This window comes from Poecile atricapillus, chromosome Z (assembly GCF_030490865.1).
Source record: "Poecile atricapillus isolate bPoeAtr1 chromosome Z, bPoeAtr1.hap1, whole genome shotgun sequence".
Classification (NCBI taxonomy): domain Eukaryota; kingdom Metazoa; phylum Chordata; class Aves; order Passeriformes; family Paridae; genus Poecile; species Poecile atricapillus.
In genome coordinates this window covers 22,615,908-22,639,893 of record NC_081289.1, presented here as the reverse complement: position 1 = coordinate 22,639,893, position 23,986 = coordinate 22,615,908, and the positions used below count along the sequence as shown (strand labels likewise).

The 23,986-nt window shown below is 39.1% G+C and overlaps 2 protein-coding genes across 5 annotated transcripts in view; one reads left to right on the top strand and one right to left on the bottom strand.

Moving 5' to 3' along the window:
- Positions 1-19,707, top strand: part of LOC131593111 (DCC-interacting protein 13-beta-like) — a 33,364-nt gene extending 13,657 nt beyond the window's left edge. Inside the window, exons 3-21 of the mRNA XM_058865324.1 lie at positions 1,210-1,269; positions 1,809-1,880; positions 3,706-3,793; positions 5,973-6,014; positions 6,135-6,193; positions 7,156-7,302; positions 9,462-9,544; positions 12,094-12,252; positions 13,277-13,465; positions 13,782-13,824; positions 13,902-13,958; positions 14,073-14,161; positions 14,596-14,748; positions 14,873-14,925; positions 15,710-15,884; positions 16,504-16,540; positions 16,644-16,784; positions 17,432-17,479; positions 18,215-19,707. Of these exons, the coding sequence (XP_058721307.1) occupies positions 1,210-1,269; positions 1,809-1,880; positions 3,706-3,793; positions 5,973-6,014; positions 6,135-6,193; positions 7,156-7,302; positions 9,462-9,544; positions 12,094-12,252; positions 13,277-13,465; positions 13,782-13,824; positions 13,902-13,958; positions 14,073-14,161; positions 14,596-14,748; positions 14,873-14,925; positions 15,710-15,884; positions 16,504-16,540; positions 16,644-16,784; positions 17,432-17,479; positions 18,215-18,343 (1,824 nt within the window). The 3' untranslated portion in view covers positions 18,344-19,707. The remainder of the gene's footprint in view (positions 1-1,209; positions 1,270-1,808; positions 1,881-3,705; positions 3,794-5,972; positions 6,015-6,134; positions 6,194-7,155; positions 7,303-9,461; positions 9,545-12,093; positions 12,253-13,276; positions 13,466-13,781; positions 13,825-13,901; positions 13,959-14,072; positions 14,162-14,595; positions 14,749-14,872; positions 14,926-15,709; positions 15,885-16,503; positions 16,541-16,643; positions 16,785-17,431; positions 17,480-18,214) is intronic.
- Positions 19,708-19,832: 125 nt separating this feature from the next.
- Positions 19,833-23,986, bottom strand: part of LOC131593110 (WASH complex subunit 4) — a 39,123-nt gene continuing 34,969 nt past the window's right edge. For 2 of the 4 annotated variants that reach the window (XM_058865319.1, XM_058865323.1), the window contains one exon: positions 19,833-22,836. In XM_058865319.1, the coding sequence (XP_058721302.1) occupies positions 22,769-22,836 (68 nt within the window). In that variant the 3' untranslated portion in view covers positions 19,833-22,768. The remainder of the gene's footprint in view (positions 22,837-23,986) is intronic. The other 2 variants (XM_058865322.1, XM_058865320.1) reach the window with 2 other exon arrangements.

Sequence of the window (23,986 nt, the reverse complement as noted above, 5' to 3'; positions counted from 1 at the left end):
GGGACAGAGCAGTTGATATGCTAGTGTTAAGAATACATTGATTAAAGATTGATATATCGAAGTGCTTGTCTGGTTTTTCCAGCTGCCAAGTAAAATTATATACCTTCCCTACAAATCTTACCTGGTGTAAGTACAACTTAGATGTGTGTGTACTTTCAGAAGGAGAGAGATGTGCTGGTTTGTGCTCCTGTAGCCACTTAAAGTGCTGTAATTACATTGGTACATTCCCTGAGTATGACTGCATTATGGAGGCACATCTTCTGGTTCACCTTATTGATGTAGATTTTGGGGGAAAATGATTATGTATGAAGCATTCTTGAGCTGGTATGGCAGCCTACGTGTTTGAGGTTGTTCTAGTTTTTGTTATTTTCTTGTGCTGGGGGAAACCCAAGCCTCAAATCCCAAATCTTAGCTCTATTCAAAGTAGTTAAACTATAGATCTGAATTATGTACCTCTTACTTCTGCTTCTCTGTTGTCATGGTTTAAGCTCAGCTGGAAGTTCTGGCAGTCCTATTTCTGGGGCTTGCTCAACCCCCTTTCTGGCCCACTCACCCCAGTGGAATGGGGAGGAGAATCAAAGTAAAACTTGTGTTTTGAGATAAAAGAAGTTTAATAATTGTAAATAAAGCAAAATACAATAGTAATGGTAAATTACAATAATGATAATAAAAAGGGAAAAAAAAGTGATGTGCATTGCAATTGTTCACCACCCACTAATTGATTGAGCTCCCTTCCTGAACCCAGATTGGTTTTCCTTTAAGATACTTGTCCTAATTTATTTACTGGGCACAGTGGTCCATGGTGTGGAATATCCCTTTGGTCTTTTGGGTTGTCTGTCCCAGCTGTGCTCCCTCCCAGTTTCTTTTGAGTGCCCTCTCACTGGCCAAGCTCAAGAAAAAGGAAAAAAAAAATCCTTTACTTAGGATAAATGAAACTTTACAAAAATCCAAATCATCAGTGTGTTATCAGCACCATTCTTACTCTGAATCCAAAACACAGCACTCTTAACAGCTTCTAAGAAGAAATTAACTCTATCCTAACTGAAAGCAGGACATGTGTGCAGGTATTTTGGGATTTGCTGTTTGCACACAGCTGAATGTTTGTGTAAGCAGTGTCAGATTCAGTCAAGAAGCTGGTAACAAAGTAGTGTTAACAGTAGCACTAGGGACCTTTCGTTATTTCTGTTAACATGTCATTTTTGTTTGTAGAATGAAATGTGTCTTGCCACACAGCAGCTTTCAAAGCAGCTCCTTGCCTATGAAAAGCAGGTATGTTCAGCACATGACTTTGATTTCTTTTCTGCCTCAACACCTGTGAAGAGCTCTGTAAATACTGTGTTCTCTGGAAGTGCTCAGTGCATTTGCTTTACTTGGTTTCATGTGAAGGCAGTTGTGAATTTCCCCAGGATGTTCAAGTGAGTTGGGTAATTTCTGAGAATCTTAAGAAAAGAACCAAGCAAAGATGAATCTTAAGAAAAGAGCCAAGCAAATTTAAAAAAAACAACCCAAAAGGTGCAAAATCTGAATTAATAAATTTATGAAGATACAAGTCAGTTTGCTCCAGTTCTATGACTTTAAAATTAGTATAATAAGAATGAGTATAATAATAATTAACACTTAATTTAACACAGTAAGTGCAGGGTAAAAAAAATGTATATTAATGAGTTTCTGTTTTTATATTTATTTTTATAATTTGTTGCATTTTCTAGAAATATTAATTAGTTTTGTAGTAAAAAATGTGTTGTATTTTATGTATTTTATATTCATCTTTACTGATTTATAGACCAAATGTGTGTTTCTATTTCCAGCATTTTGCCTTAGGTAAAGGAGATGAAGAAGTGATATCCACCCTCCATTATTTTTCAAAAGTTGTGGATGAGGTAATTTGAATTGCTAATATTCTCTTTTTACAATACACAATATTAGTGCGGGTTTTTTTGGGTCTCTTCTTTTGATACCCGCTCAAGGCTAGATTGTGCCTGGCTTTTAGAGTAATTTCATTCTGGATAAGAAAGTTTGATACCACCCTTCCATAATGGTTAGAGATGTTTCTGTGGCTTCATCCCATATTCTATCCTCAGAGCAAAGCTGAACTTCCTAAGGGAACTTAAAAAGAGACTTAAAAAGGATGTGCCATCTAGGCTGGGGCAATCTTTTATTTAATTCCATATTAAAATTACACATTTCTAAGCTTTAAACACCGCAGTTTGAGCCAAAACTTGCCAGGTATGGATGCCAGGCAGCTGTGAATTGGTAGAGTTGCAGTTTAGTTGCTGTGAGATCATGCAGAATCCAGAGATGTCTGGGGAAGGCTGCAGTACTGTGTGGTGAAGACAGTAAAGCTGTGTGCAGTGAATACCTCCACACCCTGGAGGTTGATGCTAAGTACTGGGAGTGTTTGCAAATGCTTTTGTTAGACCTGCCCATGTAACATTTCAATATGGCTGTGGTATCTAGGTCCTTCTAGCTTAGGTTTCATTTGTCACAGCAATCTTTCTGCTGTGAGCAGTGCTGTGCCGTCAGAAATGTCTGTTCTCATTGGTCTGCTTCCAACTTTGATTAAGAAGGTGAAAGGCTGTACTGAGGTCTGCTGTTCGGGAGAGGAGACAGGGTTGTGGGACGAAAAGTAAGTTAAAAATTTTAGAGCCCATGGATAACTCTAAGGATGTAGTGAGAGGAATCCCAAAGGTTTATTTTTTTTTTTTAGGCTTTTCTTACTGCATGTGTGTTCTTGGGATACTAGAAAGGAGCATTTGTTATCACAAGTTTTGTAGTTGCTTATGTGAACTCCAAATAGATCAAAGCAAGAACTTTCTCCTTCCCAGGTTTGAGAATGGTGCCATTTGGGGGCAGAAAGCTGAAAGCCTCTGCTCAGTTCTGTCAGTCACATTTTCCCTCACAAGAACTTGTTCCATTCCTTGGCCCCCTTTTATGTGTGTTAGCTTCCCCTTGTGCTTATTTAATTGTCTGTTCTATCAGCATTGAATTGTATTGTCTTGTGGGAAATCCTGACTTCATCTTTACTTGCATGAGGCTGCCTGGAGGTATCCAGGACACTGAGCAAACAGGCAGGATGTCACTTCATCACCCTCCTGGTGATCCAGCAGTGATTGATAGCTGTCCTGCCTGCACCCATCTCATATTCTTAGCATGCCACTGTTGACATGAGAGCCTTGCCTGCCTTCATCCTATATTGCGTCACATGGGTGCTTTTAAACAGCTGAGTGCTGAAGTGTAGAAACACTTGCAAAACCATGAATGGGAAACTGCTGTGGAGGTAAAATATTTGAGTGGGACCTTTCATTGTGGTTGCCCCCTGTTGTGATTGTGTCCTGGTTAAGCCTTGTTCATGGGAAGACTGTAGTTGTGGTGGTGGGGCTGTAACTCCATGGCATTGAGACTTAACAAAAACAGGTTAATAAAGGATAATTACAGTTTAAATCCTGTTGGGTTAAGCATTAGAATAGTCAAATGAATTGCCCTAATCCATTATGTGGGAACTGAAAAGTTCTTGGATCCTTGGGAAATACCAGGCAGGAATGAAGCATTTAGGGAGACATCCCCATCAGTCTCAGATACTTTAAGAAATGTATTTTAAACACTGAAGTACATTATATCCACTGGGCACAAATGGCTGGTGTGTTTTGATGTTCTGTGGTCTGGGTTTTTATCTACATTGTGTCTTAGAACAATTCTCTGTTTCAGCTCAATATTCTTCATTCTGAACTGGCAAAACAGCTTGCAGATACAATGGTTCTCCCAATAATACAATTTAGAGAAAAGGATCTCACAGGTAAAGTTTATTCTAAGTTTTGATTTTCCTTATATGTTCCTTCTTGTTTATTTCATCATAAACTGAGACATAATGCCATGTATTAATTTGTTCTTTGATGATTCACAGGAAAATTCTTGGGGTTTTTTTTTTTCTGCTACAGAATTTCACTGACAGGTGCATGCTTCTACTCAGACAAAACCAGTTCAAGTTCACCACATAACATTTTATGCACCATATGGTGCAAGTTTAAAAATACACAGCTTTGTTCTTTGTTGGGTCACTGTGCTTTTACACCAGTGTAATTTCACTGAAGTCAATGATGTTATAATTGCCAGAAGGGAAATTTAGCTATGCATTGAGCTTGCAAACTGTATTTATTCCACTTCAGAAGTTTGGGGCTGTTTGACAAGCACAAGCAAGACTGTTGTTTTAACTTCAGAGAATAATATATTCCCTACTTTTTAAGGCATCAGTACTCTTTAAATCCTTGGCATGCAAGGGTAGTTCCAAGTTACCTGATTTCACCAATTTGGGATTTCATTGCTTAAACAACAAGGCAGTAATGCAAACATTTGATGTAATTTCAAAAGAAACAAGCTCATATTCAAGGTCAAGGACACTCTTACCTACTTAGCAACAGAAATTGGAGGTTTTGCAGCAGCATTTCCTTCTTTCTTTTCTCTTTTTTTTTTAAAGCCCACTGCTCATTTCACTTGTCGCAGTCCCACTTTTGGCCTTCATGACATCATTTTGATGTGAGACAAAACAACTACAGCAAAATAAGGGCTGCTTTAAGTTCCTTAGTGTCTGATGGGAAATTGTGAAGGCATCCAGGTGCCTATGTTAAGGAATCCATTCGTTTTTCTTTCTCAGAGTGACAACTTGCTCAATAAAATAAACTCACTCCACCCTTAATTAGTTTATCATATACTGTCAAATCTAAAGCAGAATCTGGATGGTAAGATGTCGATGCTATAAACACTTCTTCACCTCTTTCATCTGGCCTCAGAGATAGTAATTCTTTTTCCATAGTTATGGATTTTTCCCTCTTGTTCATTAAAAAATATACAAAAAGGCATATCAAACCTGCAACCAAAGCTTCAGTTGCTGCATGACAAAAAATGAAAGGTTCTTCAACTTCCCTGAATGTCAATTTTTTTTTATTATTCTATCCATCACTTTTTCTGATGCAGTCTGTAGAACAGCCTTTTTAGTTGAGACCGGGCCACACTTGAGTTTCATAGAGGGATTAAACAAGGAAGCAAGGAAGAATAACTGTGTTACTGTTTTTACTTTTGATCCTGTTACATTGATACATTGAATATTGTAGAAACCTCTAGATTCAAGTTAGTTACAAGTGGAAAAATCTTCTGTCTTTCTGCATCTGAGTAATACTGAAGCCTTCTGGGGAAAAAAATGATGGAGTGAAAGTGATTAATGAGAAGGGTGTTAAAAATAATCAGAGACCATGATGACATCCTACAATTTCCCCTTGGTATTTTCACAGTTGCATAATGTCTGTTCTTGTAAATGTGCTTTCTTTGTAGCTTTTTTGAGAGAGTTTTGCCAGTTGCAGCGTATGTTGGTGGGGACACTAAGAGTAGCTTGTGCCTGACACTTGTGAAGTTAAGTTGCCCGTTTAGTCTGTCTTCTCTCTACCTGTATCAGAATCTCACAGCCAGTGTTTGTAATGCAAGCTTCATACCCAGCAGTCAGGTGTGTTAGATACAGATTTCTTTTCACAGAGCAGCTTTGCAAAAACTTTTCCACACTGAAGAAGAGTCATGTACAGCAAAAAGGTTTTAGTTCATACATCCATGAGTCTTAAATTTCTTGGTATCACATAAGCACTGTCAGGTTGTTCAGAGCTGCTGATCTTGTATGATAGTGGTGGGCCTTTTGTCAGAATAAACATGCTGAAATGGTGCTTCTTTGGAGAAACGACACTGGCAGATAAGGCATCTTTCTCAGAGTGACAACTTGTTCAATAAAATAAACTCACTCCACCCTTAATTAGCTATCTGCCTATTCATTTCTCTAGCAGCTTATCTGGTTTAGCATTTTCAGGACAGGCACAATGTATACATTTCTGCTGTGGAAGGGCTGGAGTGACTTGGGCATAATGCCATAAATGGTCTCAATTGAACCAAGTGCTAACAGCTGGTTTTACTTGGAATGTTTGATTTCTCTTTTCCAGAAGTAAGCACACTGAAGGATCTCTTTGGCCTTGCTAGCAATGGTATGTGTCCCTGTTTTGTTTCTTTCTATTCATATGCAACTGTTAGAGAAAAGAAGACATGTTTAATCTGTGCAGATACACATCACATTTCTAAAAAAAAAAAATATTCCTTGTCTACAGAACATGACGTGTCCATGGCAAAGTATAGCAGATTACCGAAAAGGAAAGAAAATGAAAAGGTAACAAATGTGAAAGGAAAAATAGAATGTTTTCATCAGCCATTCTGTCTGCATTGTTGTTGATTGTGAACTTTGGAGAGTTCATTGCTTAAATTTACAGTAGCTCAAGAATACTTGTGATTTCATTTCCAAGCAGACACAAAGCTTTTAAACATCAACTCGGCAGTTGCACCTGTTTTCTCCAAGTTAGGCAAGTGATGAAATACTGTGCTTAACTAGAGTCCTTCAGATCCATGGGAGCTTTTCAGATAGAAGCAATCCAAGTGACTATAAACAGCTTTGTATAGGCCTAGTGTTATACAGCTGAGGTGGTGATGCAGTATCACTGAGGACAATTCATTGTGAACTGCCATAAAGCCTTGTGTCTGCTGTTCCTAAAGCATTCCATTTCTTCACATGTACCTTCCTGTTACCATACTCTGTATAGACTGTCATTCCACTGAACAATGCACATGACTCTCCTGGTGGGATTGCTCTACATTTCTCCTTCTTTGCCCACTGGACTGCTATTCTAAAATACATCCCTTTGTCAAAAAGTGTATGGCTGGCCCTATCCTGAGAGTGAATCCGTTCTACAGGATGGTCCTTGAAAGGAAATGCTTTTTGGAACACAATGTGATATGGCATACTGTGAATTATTTACCTCTGAATTCTGCACTTGCAGACTTGTGTTGTGATCTCAGCTGCAAATAAAGTTCTTGCACAGAGATCTGGTCCAGATTTTTAGTGGTGGTAGTTACGTAGTTTGTAGTCACCGAGGCTCCCCAAATTCCTAAGTATCATGACAGGGAAGGGCTTGAAGTACTTAGTTTGGGTTTTTGATTTGCTTTCTTTGTTTCTCATCCTTCATTTTAAGCTGGAGAAGTTCTGTAATGAGAGTGATTTAAAAATAACTTGAAAATGATCAGTAAATATATCCATATACACAGTAACACTGTCAACCTCTATCATTTTTTGTTCAGCTTAAGGCAGAAGTGGCAAAAGAAGTGGCAAATGCCAGAAGAAAGCAGCACCTTTCATCCTTGCAATATTACTGTGCCCTGAATGCTCTGCAGTACAGGAAGAGAGTGGCAATGATGGAACCTATGCTAGGATATACACGAGGACAGGTATTGACAGTAAAGTGTCTGTATCACTTCGACACGTTCCTGGGAAAAAGTAAAACATTGTAGTTCTGGATTTATTTTGAGAACTGACAAATTACAGTGAGGGTGGGGGGAAAACGATTTGCATTCAGCTTGCCTGGATTCTAACAACAGATTTTGTTTGTGGCAGATAGTTGATAGTTTAGATATTCAGGAAAGACACTAATGACAAGAAAATCCAATACACTTCTATGCAAAATTAGCCTAGGGTTAGTTTTTTCACAGCTGAGCTATCAGTGCAGTAGCATTTACTTCCACTGTTTACTCAGTCTGCACAAACTCTCCTATGTAGCAGTTCCCTTCCTGGCACATAATGTTCAGCATACTGATGAGGAGTGTGCATGATGAGGAACAGAGCATGCTCTGGAGAGCTGGAAGGACAGAACAGTCGAGAGGATTGAGCAGAAGGCTGGAAAATTCTTTTTCCAATTTTCCTTCTAACAGCAACTTGATAGAGCGTTTCTCAAGTCTGATAGTCTGACCCTCCAGGATATCAGGAGGATCAGCAAACCAGTATTATCACAGCACTTGAGTCTCACTGTCACCCATTTTAAGGGTCTTTCATTTTGATGAAAGAAAGTGTTTGGAAAATGAGAATTGGGCTATGAAAAGCAGAAAATTGGATGTGGTGCTCTGTTTGAGGTTGGAGTGTGGCTCATCATCATCATCTGTATCATTTTGCATCCCACGTGCCTCATTTAAAATAGGTAGTAAATGAGGATTCAGTCACTTTCCCCACCATGGGAGTTCACACTGATTCTCTGCTGTAATTATCTTAAGTGTAAGAACTGCTTTGGTTTCCTTTACTGGAAGCCAAACAGAACTTTCTTTCCCTGTACTTCATCTGGCAAAACAGCTGTATCTCAGTGCTTTATACAGGGAAGTCTCAGGTTGTCATGGGAATGACTGAATAACCAGAAGCCAGTTTATGTTGATGCTTAAATATTGTGAACTGCCTTTCAGCACAAATATTTATTTTCTTAATTAATTACTCAAACATGTGTCTCCAGTTTCACATTTCCAACAAATGAGTAGGTCAAATGGAATTTTTGGAAGAAGCACTGGCTAATAGAGGGTTCATTTGACTGAAAACTGGCATCAACATTTATCATCAGTGGAATTTAGAGCTCTTTCCTTCTGAAGCAGGCTTCAGAAATAGAATAGGTGAATCATTCTTTAGGAGGCCATTCTTTCTGTCCTTTGTAAAGGGAGGCTGTGGTCTATACCATGGTTACAGAGATCTGAATCTTGGGAATCCTAGGTCCCAAGGTTAGAGAATGGGAGTGAAACCACAAGTTAAAGGGGATGAAACAGCTAATAAATTGCTTAACATCCAAGAATTTGCTTTTACATCTCTTCACAGAGTAGATCACTGATTTTTATGCATTTACCCTAATTAATTGCACACACATCCTAGCTGTATCCGTGTTTCACTCAGTTGCCAGTAGGCTCTAATGATGACTGTGCCCTGAAGCAGATAATACAAGGTCAAGTCTACATCAAGTGCTTTGCTCCTATTGTGTGCCTGCTGAGCCATACCAGCTAAGAGAATTAATCTTCTGACACAAAAGGTGCACTTTGGCCCTAGTAGCTTTTTTAGCTCCTTCAGTAGAACAAAACCCATCGTAAAACTGTAGCTGATAGAGCCAATTGCCCTTGGAGGCTTCTGCAAGCACAGCTACGCTTTCCTGACTGACTTTGCAACAGCACTTTGAAAACTTTTATGGTGGAGTTGGTAGTTCAGGTTGGACTGCTGAATCTAATGGATGAGCTGTGTCCCATTCCCTTTGATAGGGTGGCATTGCACACAGTAGTTACACCACGAGCCCCAGCCCTGCCCAGTGCTAGTGTGGAAGAAGCTACCTGTTCCCTGAGTTGAGTCATTTAGCAAGTTTTTTTGAAACATACCTGTCAGCAGCCAGCAGCTTATCTGTGTGTGAAAGGGTGGAGAGTTGCAAAAGTGGGAAGTAGCAAGAAAGGCAACGCAGCTGTTTTGCCCATGTGTTTGATCCCCCGCCAAAAGTACTAGTCATAATGGGAGCACTGTTAACACTCCCACAATCTGCTACTTGTCTGCCAAAGCCAAGAGAACCTTCAGTGCCCTTTTTCTTGGTATTTTTCAGATCAACTTCTTTAAGAAAGGAGCAGAGATGTTTTCCAAACGAATGGACAGCTTTTTGTCATCTGTTTCAGACATGGTTCAGAGGTAACCTAGTGCTTTTGTTTGCTTTTGTCATTCCCTTGGTGTCTGAGCAGTAGTGCTCTAACCTTCAGCACGTACCAGAGAGTGCCTCTTTTTCTTCCTAATTAGATTCCTTCCATGCTTACATTGTGTTGTTGGGCATATTATGTTGAAGCAACAGGTAGAAAGGAAATGTTTGTACATGGAAAAGTAAATGCTGTCTATACACTGAAGAGAGTATTTTTTACAGTATAGTCAGAAACTATATACTGTAAAGCGTTCACATGCTTTCTTACATCCCTGTGTCTCTTCAGGAACAGAAAAGCATGCAATTTGCTAGAAATAGGTTACTAGTATTAATATGATAGACTTAAGGTGCTTTCTGAATTACAGGTATTTATATATACTGGGTCTTCTGTAATAATACAGCAACAATAATCCATTAACCTCTCAAATAAGGATTTAAGGCCTAAAGTGTTTGGTGGTGTAGCTACACAAGGCAAACAAAACTCCTCACCCTAGGGAACATATTTGTTGCATCCAGTGTAGGTTGTATTAGTCCATTGAGTTCAACATGCTTTGGCAAAGTCCTAAATTTCAATGAACTGCTTTTGTACTCCTAATTTTGTGATAATTTTTTCTTACACCTGCCCTCCACATCTTCTACTTGTAGTGAAGAGTTTCTTTATAATTAAGTCCCTGTAAATATAAACTTTACACTTGAAATGTAATCATAATAGAGAGAACATATGTTAAGGAGTTGCGATGGACCATAAAGATAATACAGTCCCAACTGAGTCCTTGACTTCAATGCTTCATTCCTTTCATATCAAGCTGTAGCCAAATCATTACTTATTCTCACTCTGGTGGCACTTTAAATAATGCATACTTGTTAATTTGAGAACCATGCTACAAACAAGTGCTCTGTACAGTAGATTATTTCACTAAATGATTCTTTACTTTCTGCACTTTCATACTTGTATATCTTTGCACACTCACTTGTGAAATAAATCTCTCCATACAGTCTATACAACATTTGTAGAGACTGGAGGACAGATTTTAAATTCCATTGAAATAGTGTCTATTGTTTAGTAAGTCTGAGGCATCTTACTTGTGTCTTACAGGCACTGGGAGGATCCTACCATTGTATCCTCACCATAGAATAAGCCCTTGTTTTCCACAGTTGGATGGATTTGAGTTCTGGACAGTGTGCAGTAGTAAATGGAAACAAAAATAGGCTGCTCAGTTATTTTGCTGAATCTGGTTTTTGTGTTTAAAGTCTGTCACACAGTAAAAAAGTACAACTCAAATGTAACTAGTAAAGGAGCGTGATGTCTTTGGAAAAACCAAAATAGAAGCTTGTAAAATTCTGAATGTCACTGTGCAGCAAAGAATTACTGACACAGGGCAGGGTTTCATGACTTCACGTTGCACAGCCACTGAAAACTGTGTTGCCCACTCCTCTCCTTCCTTAGTGCTGGGGATCACAAGGCCTCAGTGAGTCAGATCTGCTTGCTAGTCAAGCTAAAAGCTTTCCACTTGTCAGCTTTGTTCCTTTGGAACAACAAGCTGATATGACCCATTGTGCAGCTACAGAATTTCAGTGGTATTTAAAAGCATTTTCATTTATACAGTGAATATTGCTAATGGTGTAAAAACACAGGAGATATCTACACTAGCATGTTCTCAGTAACCACTTGGCCTAATTGCCACAAATGCATATCACTTCAGAATTGTCAGCACTTTTCTTCCTGCCTTAGAGAAGGGAGAAGCACATCTTAGGAAGAGGAATACAGTCTCAGAAAGCATGAAGGTGGCAGGGAGGCTTTGTCAAAAGCATTTTGTAGTGCAACAAAAATGACAGATTAAAAGATTCATTGAAATAAAACTGAGGTAAAAACTGACAGCAGTTCCACTGTATTTAAAAACAGAATTTAAATAATTCTTGTTCTGATATCCAATCATGGAGTGGAAAGGCATTAGCTTGCAAAATATGGTCCAATTTAATTCAGATTTGATGTTTTCTGAATCACACCAAAGCAGAACACAATATTATGAACAAAAAATTGAAGCTGAAGTGAGATTTGAGCTACAGCTTTTGTTAGTGTATTGTTCTGAGTTAATTAAAATCCATGAGCAGTTACTAGTTGGTGTCAAGGCAGGAATTCCTGTGTGTTACAGACTTGGAGGGATTAGACAAAGTTCTGTGAAAGCCAAGAGATCCTCTAGTACAGCCTGCTTTGAACTACGCCACAATACTAGGGCAATGTCTGTATGTGTTCAGCAGTGTAAATTCATAGAAGCATTACTTTTAGAAGCTGTCTCTCAAAAAATAAACTTAACTCTTATTTCTCAACACAACATTCCTCATGTGCTCATTCCAGTATTATAAAACACTATTTCCTATAAAGTCTATTCAAAAAATAAATTTCATATTTGCACTACCTGCCAAGGTAAACTCAGATGGTATTTTTGTTCATTTTGGCTTACAGATGTTACCTGTATCCTGGTACAAATGGCTTTTGATGGCTTTGGGTGCCTTTTTGTATTGTTGTTTGTTGGTTTTTTTCCAGCATACAGGGAGAGCTGGATGCGGAAGCTGAAAAAATGAGAATTTCCCAGCAGGACTTAATTGCGGTTAATGAATCTGTTTACACCCCAGATTCTGATGTAACTTCACCTGCCATCAATAGAAATCTCATCCAGAAGGCTGGCTACCTTAATCTTAGAAAGTAAGAATATTGTTATCTGCTGGTTTGTTTAGTGGCTACATTTTTGGGGGGGGAGGTAGTAAACATCAGATATTAATGTTTGAGGGTCCTGAATCAGTTTGGTAGCTCTACTTTTCATCCACCAAGTACCTCTGTCACCTTTGGAAATGTTGAAGCTTTTTGAAGCTTTGACCAAATTAGAGGCATTTGAGACTATTTTTCTGAAAACAGAATTTTGTTTCTGCTTGAATTTACCTACAGGAATAACTTCCTGCATTCAAGTGGCTAAAAATTGGAAGCTGATGAGGCTGGGTTAAGATTGTTCCCAGATCTTAAGGAAGACACAGTGTTTACAAAAAATATATATATTTTGTAGTTACTACATATTTTTATAAATATTCTCTTTTACATAAATGAAAGCTTAAGGAACAATGCAAGTTTGTGACTTTGAATGTGTATCATATGTAGAATTACTTCTGTAGATTTTACATATAAAATTTTCCATAAACTTCCACAGGAGTTAGATATATTGGTGGCATATAATAACCCTATTTATGTGATTGATTAATTATCAGTTTATTATTTTGTTTGTCTAGTAGTTTTTTCCTTTGTGAGTGTACATCTGTTAATTTCTCACAGTATTCCAAAATCTGGATTTACACTATTATAGGACTCTATAGCTAAGTAAGAGATGGACTCTGAGATACTACTGCAGTAGATACTTTTTTATATTATGATTCTTTGTGCTGAAATTGCTCATAGTATTTCATGTCAGTTACTCAATATTCTTTTATTCCATAACTAGAAAAGACGATTTTTAACTAGGGCATTTGGAATTAATTAAATTTTTCAGTTTTCATTAAGGATTAGTCTCTGCTAGGAACAGGTGCTGCTTTTTATTCTTAACGGAGACCCATCATTAAAAAAAAAGATGCCAGGGTGAACATAGAGTTCTGATTAGCATCAGGATATGTTTGCAGTTTCATACCTGTTTGGAGTTACTTCTAAATAGTTACCAGTCTTTATCACTGCATCTTCTCATCAGTAAAACAGGTCTGGTGACTACAACTTGGGAAAGACTCTATTTCTTCACTCAAGGTGGCAACTTGATGTGTCAGCCAAGGGGAGCAGTAGCTGGAGGATTGATTCAGGACCTGGATAACTGCTCTGTTATGGCTGTGGACTGTGAAGACAGAAGATACTGCTTTCAGATCACTACTCCTACAGGCAAAACGTATGAGACAGGTTTTGTTTGAGGACAGCCAGTCACACCTACCCCTTCAGATGCTCTTTCCTGCAAAACTTGTTTGGTATAGTAGTAAGCTTTTCTGGGTTTCCAGAAGAGTGTTTCCAAATTAAAAGCATATTCCTTCCAATCCTCCCCCACAAGTGCCTGAATGGCACATGTGGTATCTTAGCTGCAGCTTATTCATGATTCTTGTTCCTTTGGTGGTTAATAGATGTAAAGTTTGGTGATGTTACTATAAACACTGGAGTCAAAGGATCCTGGTTTCCACTGTTAGCACTTATACACTGTGTTTATATTTTAGGGGTATAACTCTTCAAGCAGAAAGCAAGAAAGAATATGAGGAGGTAAAAATATTTTCTTAATGTTATTATTCTTGCATACAAGTGAGCTTGAAGACTTCATTTTCATTTTTCCCTTACAGTGGATATGTGCTATCAACAACATCTCCAGACAGATCTATCTCACTGACAATCCAGAGGTGGGAGCTTGTTTTCCATCTTTCAGTCCATTCCTTCAGCTTGCTCTCCCATTATTTTTCACATGGTAAGGTAAACTACATGTCTAAAACAGATGTTCTGTCTTGTTTTCATAGGCAGCTGCAATCAAATTAAATCAGACAGCCCTGCAAGCAGTGACTCCCATTACTAGCTTAGGGAAAAAACACGAAGTTCAGCATCCCAGGTAACGTTCCCCCTTGCATGGAGCAGGGACTGTGTGCAGTTGAATTGAGCCTGGGGCCAAGGGGTCTTAAGGAGATGTTGGGATTGTTACTGAAAAGTGTAGATACAAGTCCAGGTCTCTGCTGGTAATGCAGCTGTGAATATGGACAGGGCAGGGAGACAAATGGCCACCTATTGCTGAAAGTCAGCCTATGCTCAGAGTTGATCTGCATTCAGGTTTAATATACCAATGTTTACTTTTGTCCTAAATAATACTAGGTTAAAAAAAAAAATTATTAGAGTCCTCAGTGACAGGCAGATAGGAAAATACCTTACATGTCTGCATAGTGGTTAAGTCCAGCTTTGGATTTTTTAATAATCTTGTCTCCCTTCCAGAGCAAGGGTAGAGCGTCAGTGATGGATAGAAACATAATTTTTTTTACATTTGTACTTTAGCCAGACTGTGAAGAATATGGAAAATGACAAAATAATTCCCAGTGAATCAGCTGGCATTCAAGACTCCACACAACTCATTGCTCCTGGAACACCAATCCAATTTGATATCGTACTGCCTGCCATGGAATTTCTGGACCAAAACAGAGGTGGCAGGTATGGCCAGAGACAGTGATCCATCAGTGTAACAGTGTGAATTTAGGCGAGATGAAGCATTGCAGCATCTGTTTGTGGTGATGACCAGAATCTGTAATTAAAGTTTTAATTCTTCCTTCTACAGGCGTGCAAATCCATTTGGGGAATCTGAACACAGCAGCAAAGATGAGGAGGAAGGTCAGTGTTTCTTTCTTCCAAATAAAGTTAGTGATGATTTTAGCTAGTGTCTCTTAAGAAAAACAACTGACACTGTGGAGCAGAAGTAAGAGACCCATAGTAAAGTGACCTTCCTGTACCAGCACATGCAGGGCCTGGCTGTTCTCCTCCTACCCTGTGCCTGGAACCCACAGCCCTGCCAGAAAACTGCTCTCAGAACCAAAGCAGTATCTACTGCTCTGAACATTCACCCTGCTTTCCCTTGCTCACCACTGGCCATAAAGAGAGCCTGGTCAAGTGATGGCTTTGCTGCATAATGGCTGCTTAGCTGTCATTAAATCTTACGGTGACAGTCAAGGAGCAAGGAAGGATTTGGTGAAAACCTCACTGGGCCTAGCTGCATGGAAGGTCAGAAGGACACAGAAGAAAGGGCTGCACGTACAAGGCTTAATGGAAGCCAAGGCTTGTGCAGTCCTAAATTCATCACAGTTTATGCGCATCCAATAGCAAAACAGGCAAGGGAATTTTATTCTCTTATCAAATGAAGCATAAAGGACCAGTCACACTTTTAAAGCTTTCAGGCAACTGCAGTAATTTTCTTCCCCACCTCCACACTGCCTGTTCACAGTTTGAAACTGGGTCAGGGCACTGTGTGACTCATGGCAGAAAGCCACCACTCATGACGGTCACCAACCACAGGCTTACTGTTGAATTTCCATAGTGAATAAAATAATTCCATTGATAGTTTGAGCTACTGGAAAATTGAAGTAGCACAGTGAAGGAAGTCATGGCTTTTCTCTTGCAGATTCCCTGCTGCAGCAGATGTTCGTGGTTCGGTTTTTAGGGTCCATGGCTGTTCAGTCCGATGAGACGTGCGAGGTGATTTATGAAGCCATGAGACAAGTGTTGGCCGCTCGGGCCATTCACAACATCTTCCGCATGACTGAATCCCACCTCATGGTCACCAGCAAGAATCTGAGGTACTGTAAAAGCATTAACTTGTCAAAATTCTGTTCTCTTCATACAATTTGTGGTCAATTACATATCGTTGTTTTTGTTTTTCTGAGACACACCCTTTGAGGAAGCAAGATCCCAAGAGTCACTTTACCTAGAAAGAAACATCTCTTTTCTTATTCTGGAGTACCTAGAAATAATCCTCCAGACCAAGTTGTAGGAATGTTCTATCAAAATCTAAGGGATGCAGAGGGCCTTTTTGTCAAAGATACAAAAAAAGATGCAAAACAATGGATTGGAAGATTCTCTTTCCTAACAATGTCCTTTAACAGTAGTGTCACTGTAGAATATGCCGGTATCAGACATTCCCTTTAGCTGGGGTGTGTTTATGTCCCTCTGCACTGTGTTAGCCCAGGCACTCAGGATGCTTTCTGAGTGACTCAAAAAGGTGCTCTGACCTGTGCCTGTCAGGCAGCTGAGAGTCAAGGCCTAGATTTGAACCTGGCCATCACAGCTCAAGCACCAGATCCTGTGCATGTTTCCTCATCTGTAAAACTGCTGGATTTACTGCCTTTCTATTATAAATGACCTTGAAATTACCAGGAATCACTTAAGAAAAATTTCTTTTTTCCCTACTAATTGCAGGTTAATAGATCCTCAAACGCAAGTTACACGAGCAAGCGTAAGTAACTTTTTCTATCACAGCAGTGACTACTCAGTCACATGAACCTGAGCTAGCCTGCTAACTTGAGCTGATTAAAACAAGTAAACTATTTCTTTTCCAGTTTGAACTCACCACTGTGACACAGTTTGCTGCTCATCAGGAGAACAGGAGACTGATTGGCTTTGTGATCCACCTCAGTGAGACTCTGGGAGAAGACTCCATGAGCGCATATGTGTTTGAGAGCAACACAGAAGGGGAAAAGGTTTGCCTAACATTTAATACAATTTTTCATTTAGAAAAGAGGTCTGTGGCTTCTTGGCTTACACATCTGGGAAACAGTGCTATAGAAACAAGAGCAGCTCAATTTCTGGCCAAGAAAGCCTGTGTTAACATGCAAGCCTTTACTGGCTTATGTCTAAAAATGACCAAATGAACAGATAATGCAGCAGCATGTATAAGGACGAAAGAATGGGATTGCTAATCCTAGCATTAAGAGAGATGGGAAAGTGCTGTCCAGCAGCACCACTAACAAAAGGAATGTCAGGTATGTTGAGACATGTACAGCTGTGAAGCCGTATGTGCTAACACCACTGGCTGTTTGCTGTCTGCTGTAACAGAAATAAGGAGTGAGATGCAGAACTTTTGTCCCTACAGACACTCCCCCAAGTGTGGGAATAAAGTGTGGTGACTAAATCTAACCAAGGTGAGTGCAAAGATTTACCAGCCTCTGTGAGCTTTGAAGCTGAACCCAAGATAGTGTTCTTTATTTAGCATAGCAAATTGGTATTCCACCTCTGCTTTTAGACCTGGTTTTAAGACTAAGTTTGCACTGACATTTGTGTGATTTACTCTTAATTAAAAAACCAAACCACAACTGAACAGAACTTTATATTTATTTCTTCTTTGTAGATTTGCTATGCCATTAGCTTGGGAAAAGAAATTATTGAGGCACAGAGGGTAAGTTTGTTTAATTCCCCACATCTGTATGATACATCATGTTCTGCTTTTTGGCTGCACTGGCCAAGTACCTCTGGTGTGCATAAGAAAAACAAACTGCTACCCCTCCTACAGACAAAGTTTTGCAGATATTGTTTGATTTCTCAGTAACACAATTTGAGATAAAATGTGCCACCCCAATCCAAATTCAAAATTACATAAATCCAAATGTTTGTGTCTGAAAGTTATGAGCAAAGTTTTCAAAAAAAAACCTAACTCTTTGGGATGATGTATAAATCACAAACACTGCTGTTTCACTTTTAGAAACTTAGATCTTTTTTTCCTCACCTAGGGATGAAAATCACAGTGTTTTTCCACTTTAAATGAACGGCAGTGACCAGGTTCCTTGTAAATACATTTTATCAATACAGATGTGACATTAGTTTTTGCTGTATATTTTTGCTGCTAAGATTTCAGAACAATGAGCTTTTAGTCACAATCACTAAGCATGTGTTTAATGAATTCTTGAGGCAGTTACTTTTTTCCTGGCTTTTCAATAACTAAAGAACAGCAGAATAAAGGCTCAAAATTAATTACTTTTTTTTTTTTCTTCTTAAATACCCAAGGGTTGGCTTTAGTTAACCAAAAGGTACTATTTATGTTTCAAATCTTTAGAATAAAGCTTGTTAAAAAAAACAAAGTTGCAAAAGCTTAGCAAGAAGTACTGGGCAGCTTGCTGACCTCTCTTCTCTTTAGGATCCAGAAGCATTAGCTCAGCTAATGAAGTCTGTGCCATTAACAAGTGATGGGAAGTTCATACTTCTGAATGATGTGTCAGAAGAGGATGGAACCATGCATGAAGGAGGGGAGGAATCAGAAGCATAAGCAGCTCCTGTCACTTCCTGCAGCCTGTGGGAGCAGCATAAGCAGGGAGTCTTCTTGCAAGAATCTCTGGTTTTCGGTCACCTGCGCACACCTGAGGCCAGCTGCCCTTTCCTGCTGGAGAGCAGTGGTGTCTTTGCAGCGGAGTCCCTTTGGATTAACAGCCCAAGCACAGCAGGACTGTGCCCTCGAGGCATTTTGCATTTGGGAATGTGTAGGGTGGAGCTGTGTCTGCGGAGTTGACAATCCCGAGGGGAGCCCCGTGCTGCTGGTGGGCAGGAGAGCACAGCTGTCAGCCACCGAGGGTTAATGGCATTTCTTACATTTACAGGGCCAGCAGCCTCTCTCATTCCACTGAAATCTGCGTGAGCTGCCAGCTCCGCTAACAAATATCAGGCTTCAAATTTCCTACCATAGTCAATTTTCATAGTTTGCATTATGTGCATCTGAATGAAGGTTAAAAATGCACTATCTACTTTATTTCAGATGAAGTTACTTTTAGTCTAGTTTATGTATAATGAGATTTAGCTTTTGTGTTAGCATATTTACAAAACAATTTGTTAAACACTAAATTTTTCCTATTAATATAATCTATTTTTATATTGCATCTAGAATAAGCTTACAAAACAAATCTAAGTGCCTGCTCTTACCTTCCATGGGACCACACTCTCACATTCTGTAATTAAATAATGGGCAAAATGTACCTCCTTGATTTATTATTCTAAATACCACTGATATGCAAACCTCAGAAGTAGGCAACGAATGTGGCATGTTAGCTGTGTGCAGTTTTTTCTATGGTTAGGTTTCTTGCCAGAGATGGTAATAGTAGGACAAATAAGTACTTTTATAGTAAGAATTCTTTGTATTTTTAACATTGTGGTGACATGCAACAGCTGAGTCTACCAGCAACCTTTGGTTTTAAGAAACTGAGCAATAAAATGTTAGATTACAAGTCTACAATGCATTGACAAGTTTCATAGTACCTTCCTGAGATTAGACACTAGAGAGATTTGGCTAATAAATTTACATTTCTTTTCTGTCCTGCAAACATCAGCAACATTACTTTGCAAGAAGAAACAAAATAGACAAAATAAAGAGCTGTTGGGGGGAGGGTGGGGGGGGTGTAACTTGTAGCACAGTTTATATTAATCAGGATAAGGTACCTAACTCTTCTCAGTCACCCAGAGACTAGATTTTCCATAAGGAGAATCTGTGCAACAGTATCTGAAAGACCCCAGCCTGGAAGTGTTTGATGTGTAATAAATGTTATTTAACTGGTTGTTGAATTTTTAAAAGTACCGTGGAAGAAAACTGTTAGTAACTGACACAAAAACTTCTTCATAAATAAAAGCTGAAGCTTTCTTATTGAAAAAATTAACACTGAACGGGTGTTACTGAAAACACTGGGAATGAGGTTCTCAAAATTGCATTTATTAACACAGTTTTATGTACATAATGTTCTCTACTCACAAACCAAAGAGACTGGAGTAACAAAATACCCTTTTGTACAATGAGTTAGGAAACATTAAGTATTACATTTGGTCCTTTGTACCTGAGAAGCTGAAAACAGCTGTTGATGGACGTCTGATGCAACTCAAATTTCCTTCTGGTTCCAGGCTGCATTAGGACTTGCAGAATGTGCCCTTTCATCAGCAGGAGTTTGCAGCAGTTGGGTGCTGCTGGGGCCATGCAAACCCTTGGTGGCAGGGCTGACAGGGAGCTGTGTGGCCACAACCCCTGGGAGAGCAGCTGCTGCCACTTCCAGCAGCCTTGGCACAAGGCTGAACACCTGAGGGCAGTGGTGACAGCTGCCTGCTGGGGGTGAGAGCCTGGCCTTCAGCCTGTTCTAACCCTGTCCTGAAGAAAAAAAAACTAAATTCATCATCCTCACATCTATCACTCCTGGGAATTTCTGAGTGAGCACATCTGGTTTAGTTTAGAGGACTTTTTGTTTTAGCTCCATTGTCTCATCTCCAGACAACCAGTTAGGGTCCATTTAGTTCCTGTAATTGCAACAGGAGGCCAAAAGCAACAGAAAGAGTAGTAGCACCACAGCATGAATTTTGCCCCCCTTCCATATCCTTGTGGAGAGAAAAAAGGATTTAATTCAACTCAGTGTCACGTGTGACATCCAAACCCAGGACCCACCTTGGATTTCAGGTAAGAAAAATCTTTCTGCATGTCTATGCTGCTACATGACAAAGAGAAAGAAGGAAGTACAAACTACAGTCCTGTATTAGCAAGAATAGCTCTATTATCACTGTACATATTTGTGTATGTATATATTTTTGCCACATAGAGTATACATTCAGTTCTCCCAGATTAAACAGGTGTCTATAAAAATAGGCTATGTCTTTCCTCTAGAATTTCCATCACCAGAACCACGTGAATTTGTTAACCACCATACATGAAGACAGCGCTCAGTTCACGTTATGTTCAACTGCAAAGTCCTACCATAGCAAGATAATGTCTTTCCAAAATAAAAAAAAAAGATGTAGAAGGGAAAATACAAGTGCAGACTAGAGTGTGGGCTGTGTCTTGGCCATACACAGCTCCCTAGCAAGGCCATCCTGGGGAAAGGAACACCATCTATGGGTGATTCTGCCGTTGCTGTGGAAGAAGGAAACGCAGCACTTGGCCTTTCCACTCCACGAACTTAGGTGACTTCAGCAGAGATGGGAATGTGGAAGGATGGGCACAGCAACTGCAGCAGGATGGGAAGCAGCAGCAAGAATGCTGATCTTGGCAGTGCTACTGAGCGTTCAGTGCGGGCACAGTTTGGTCAAAAAAAGTGTACACAAATTAAAAAAAACCATAAACCTGTATCAAAGTAAAAAAGCAAAAATATAAATCAAGTAATGCAGCATTCTTTAGGGCAGTTATAATGAATTAAAAATAAAAACTTTAATGAGCCCAGCTGATTTTAACAGTCCATGAAGCTTGTGTGTCATGTTCTCAGAACCAACAAATGGAACGTTCGTATCAGTCTGGTCTTTCCAGTTGCGACAAAACATTCATCCTTGCTGTCTGAATGTTGAAGTGACTGGCAGGAAAGGGTGAATCAAAAATACATCAGGAATTGTTTTAACCAATGACCGAAGAGTGGGTGGAACAATCTGAACCACTAAAACACGTATTAAAGCAAGTTTGGTCTAAAAAGAGAGTTTAAGAGTGCCAAAAAAAAAAACCCCAAGGGTAATTCTCTCAGCTGGTCTGACTAGAATAGTTTATTCTTGTTGGTAAGAACTAGAAGGGTGTTATGTTCTGGGAGATTAAAACACACCTGTATATTTTAATAGAAGTGGTGTTTTCTTTTAAGCTAAGTCTAGCTACTTAAGTTAGGAATCCAAATAACTTTTGCACAATCTAGAACCTCTACTTGCAGGCATGGACACATGTTATACAGAGTTCTCACAGTGTTCAGCAGCTTCTGAGCCTGCAGTGCAATTATTGTTAATAATCAGGCATGTAAGACTGTATGAACAACACACGGTACAACAGACCTACAAAGGCTAGGAAATACAGAATTGAGGCTGAAACTTGCAAATAGGCACAACATATTCATGAACTGTAAGATCACTTAATAGTTACAGACACCCATCACAGTGTCTGGTCATAAAAGGAAGAGCTGATTGTGGTTCTGTCTTGGCTCTGGATTTCCTTACTTCTGTGGATGCAAATCAGACCTTCAGTATGAAATGAGAAGTAATTTGTTACGTTCACTTTTCTTGTTTTCCCATTCTTTGATAAGGGGGAAAAATGAGGGGAAAATAAATATTTGATGGGATCCTAAGCTCCCACAGTACAAATGCTGTCTATAATAATAACAAGGGGATTTGGAATTAAACAGTAATAAGCACTTCCATTTTGTGTAATAGATTTAACATATATTCACAACATACACTGTTACACCCACAGTGCAATCTGTGACTGCATTAAATGCAACAGGACTGCACAATGACATGTCTCATTTTTTGGATAACAGATAGACCCAATATCTAGATTCAAGGTTTTTTTCTGGTTGAAGAGATGCCAGTTCAAATCTTGGGCCAACAGCCTATGAGTTTGGATTTTTTTAAATGCTATGACAGAGATGCAAGAATGCATCTAGAAACTGATAAGGATTTTTTTATCTGCATATCTGTACTTTAAAATAACTACCTCCAAGGTCAACATTGTATTAAATTATTTTCAATCTAAAGAAAGTGCTGTAAATAATGCAAACTCCTGAAAAATAGGAGTTTCTACAGGAAATATAGACAAACACAGACCTAGCTTCAGTGGATGCTAGTATACTACTGTACATTTTCTCTTGGATTTAACAAAGCAAGTAAATCAAATCTAGAGCTTTAACTCCTACAGAGTGTTACTGATGAAGACAAGGACATGAGTTATTTGAGTAAGTAATCATCACCCATACCAGCCATGTCATTTCACAACAGGCTCTGCAGGCGTAGAGTTGGAAAGATCTCCATTGCTTGCTTTACCAGATTCTTCTAAGAAAATAAAAAATAAAGGCATAGATCATGTTTCACGCTTCAAAACAAAACTCCTCAAATCCTAGCATATATATACGATGTCACAGCAACATCTCATGCAGTATTTCATGATCAGCATATGCAACATGACATTGCAGCACAAGAAGTCCTGGCCCTATGAAGAAATTCATATTTGGGGTGAAAGGTTCTTCAATCAGCAGTACTTGTCTCAACATTACATATACAATGCCCATACATTTTTCAGAGTCCAAGTCCAAATATCATGGTAGAGGGCACAGATATTATTACCATGTTCAAAACTTTCCACTCTTTTATGCATTTCCAGCTTTTCCCACTGCATAACACATTGCCTGGGGAACCGAACAGGTACCACAACAGAGAATATTTAACCTAAAATATAATTAGCTGATCTTCTCCAAAATGGTCTTCTACAGCCTCCTGAGCAGCAGGTCTATTCTTCCCACACTGGCTGGAGTTCTTCAGATTTGTTTCTTTTTTTTTTTCTGGCACAGAATATTTATCTGAGCGACTTCACTGAATATGATCAAATATGGTAAAAGAGTTTTTCTTTACAAACTGTTTTTCTAGCACAGAAAAAAACTGATCTTTTTCTCCAGTGACTGTAATTTCACAGTAATTTTACTTGTGCCTTTGTCAGAACTACAGTGGGGAATTATTTCCAATTCAGTTTTTAATATACTGTTCCCTGAGTTTCTAAGTAACCTGTGACCAAACTGCATTTCTATATCTTGATCCTTAGGAGCACTCTCATTTCTTTGGAAAGAATTTTCTCAAGAGAATCTTTCAGCATTCATGAGGGAGAATATACAACCAGGAATAGAAATGCAAAACACCAGTATTACCTAGTCAAGAGACCACACCACAAATTAAGATCTTATCCTTTGAATACAAAATTCAGTGGGAGACCAAGCATATCATAAACATCTGAACATCTACACTAACTGCATCATCTGCTATATAAGTTGAAAACCAGCTGGTACAACAGGTGAAACTTAATTTAACACCACCAGTCAACACTGGTAATTGAAGAGGTAAGTATGATGCTGAAGTTACTGAATTTAATATTACTGCAAGTATGCAATTCTCCCTGTCCCAGGCTTTTTTTGCCAATTGGGTCTTCTGTGGG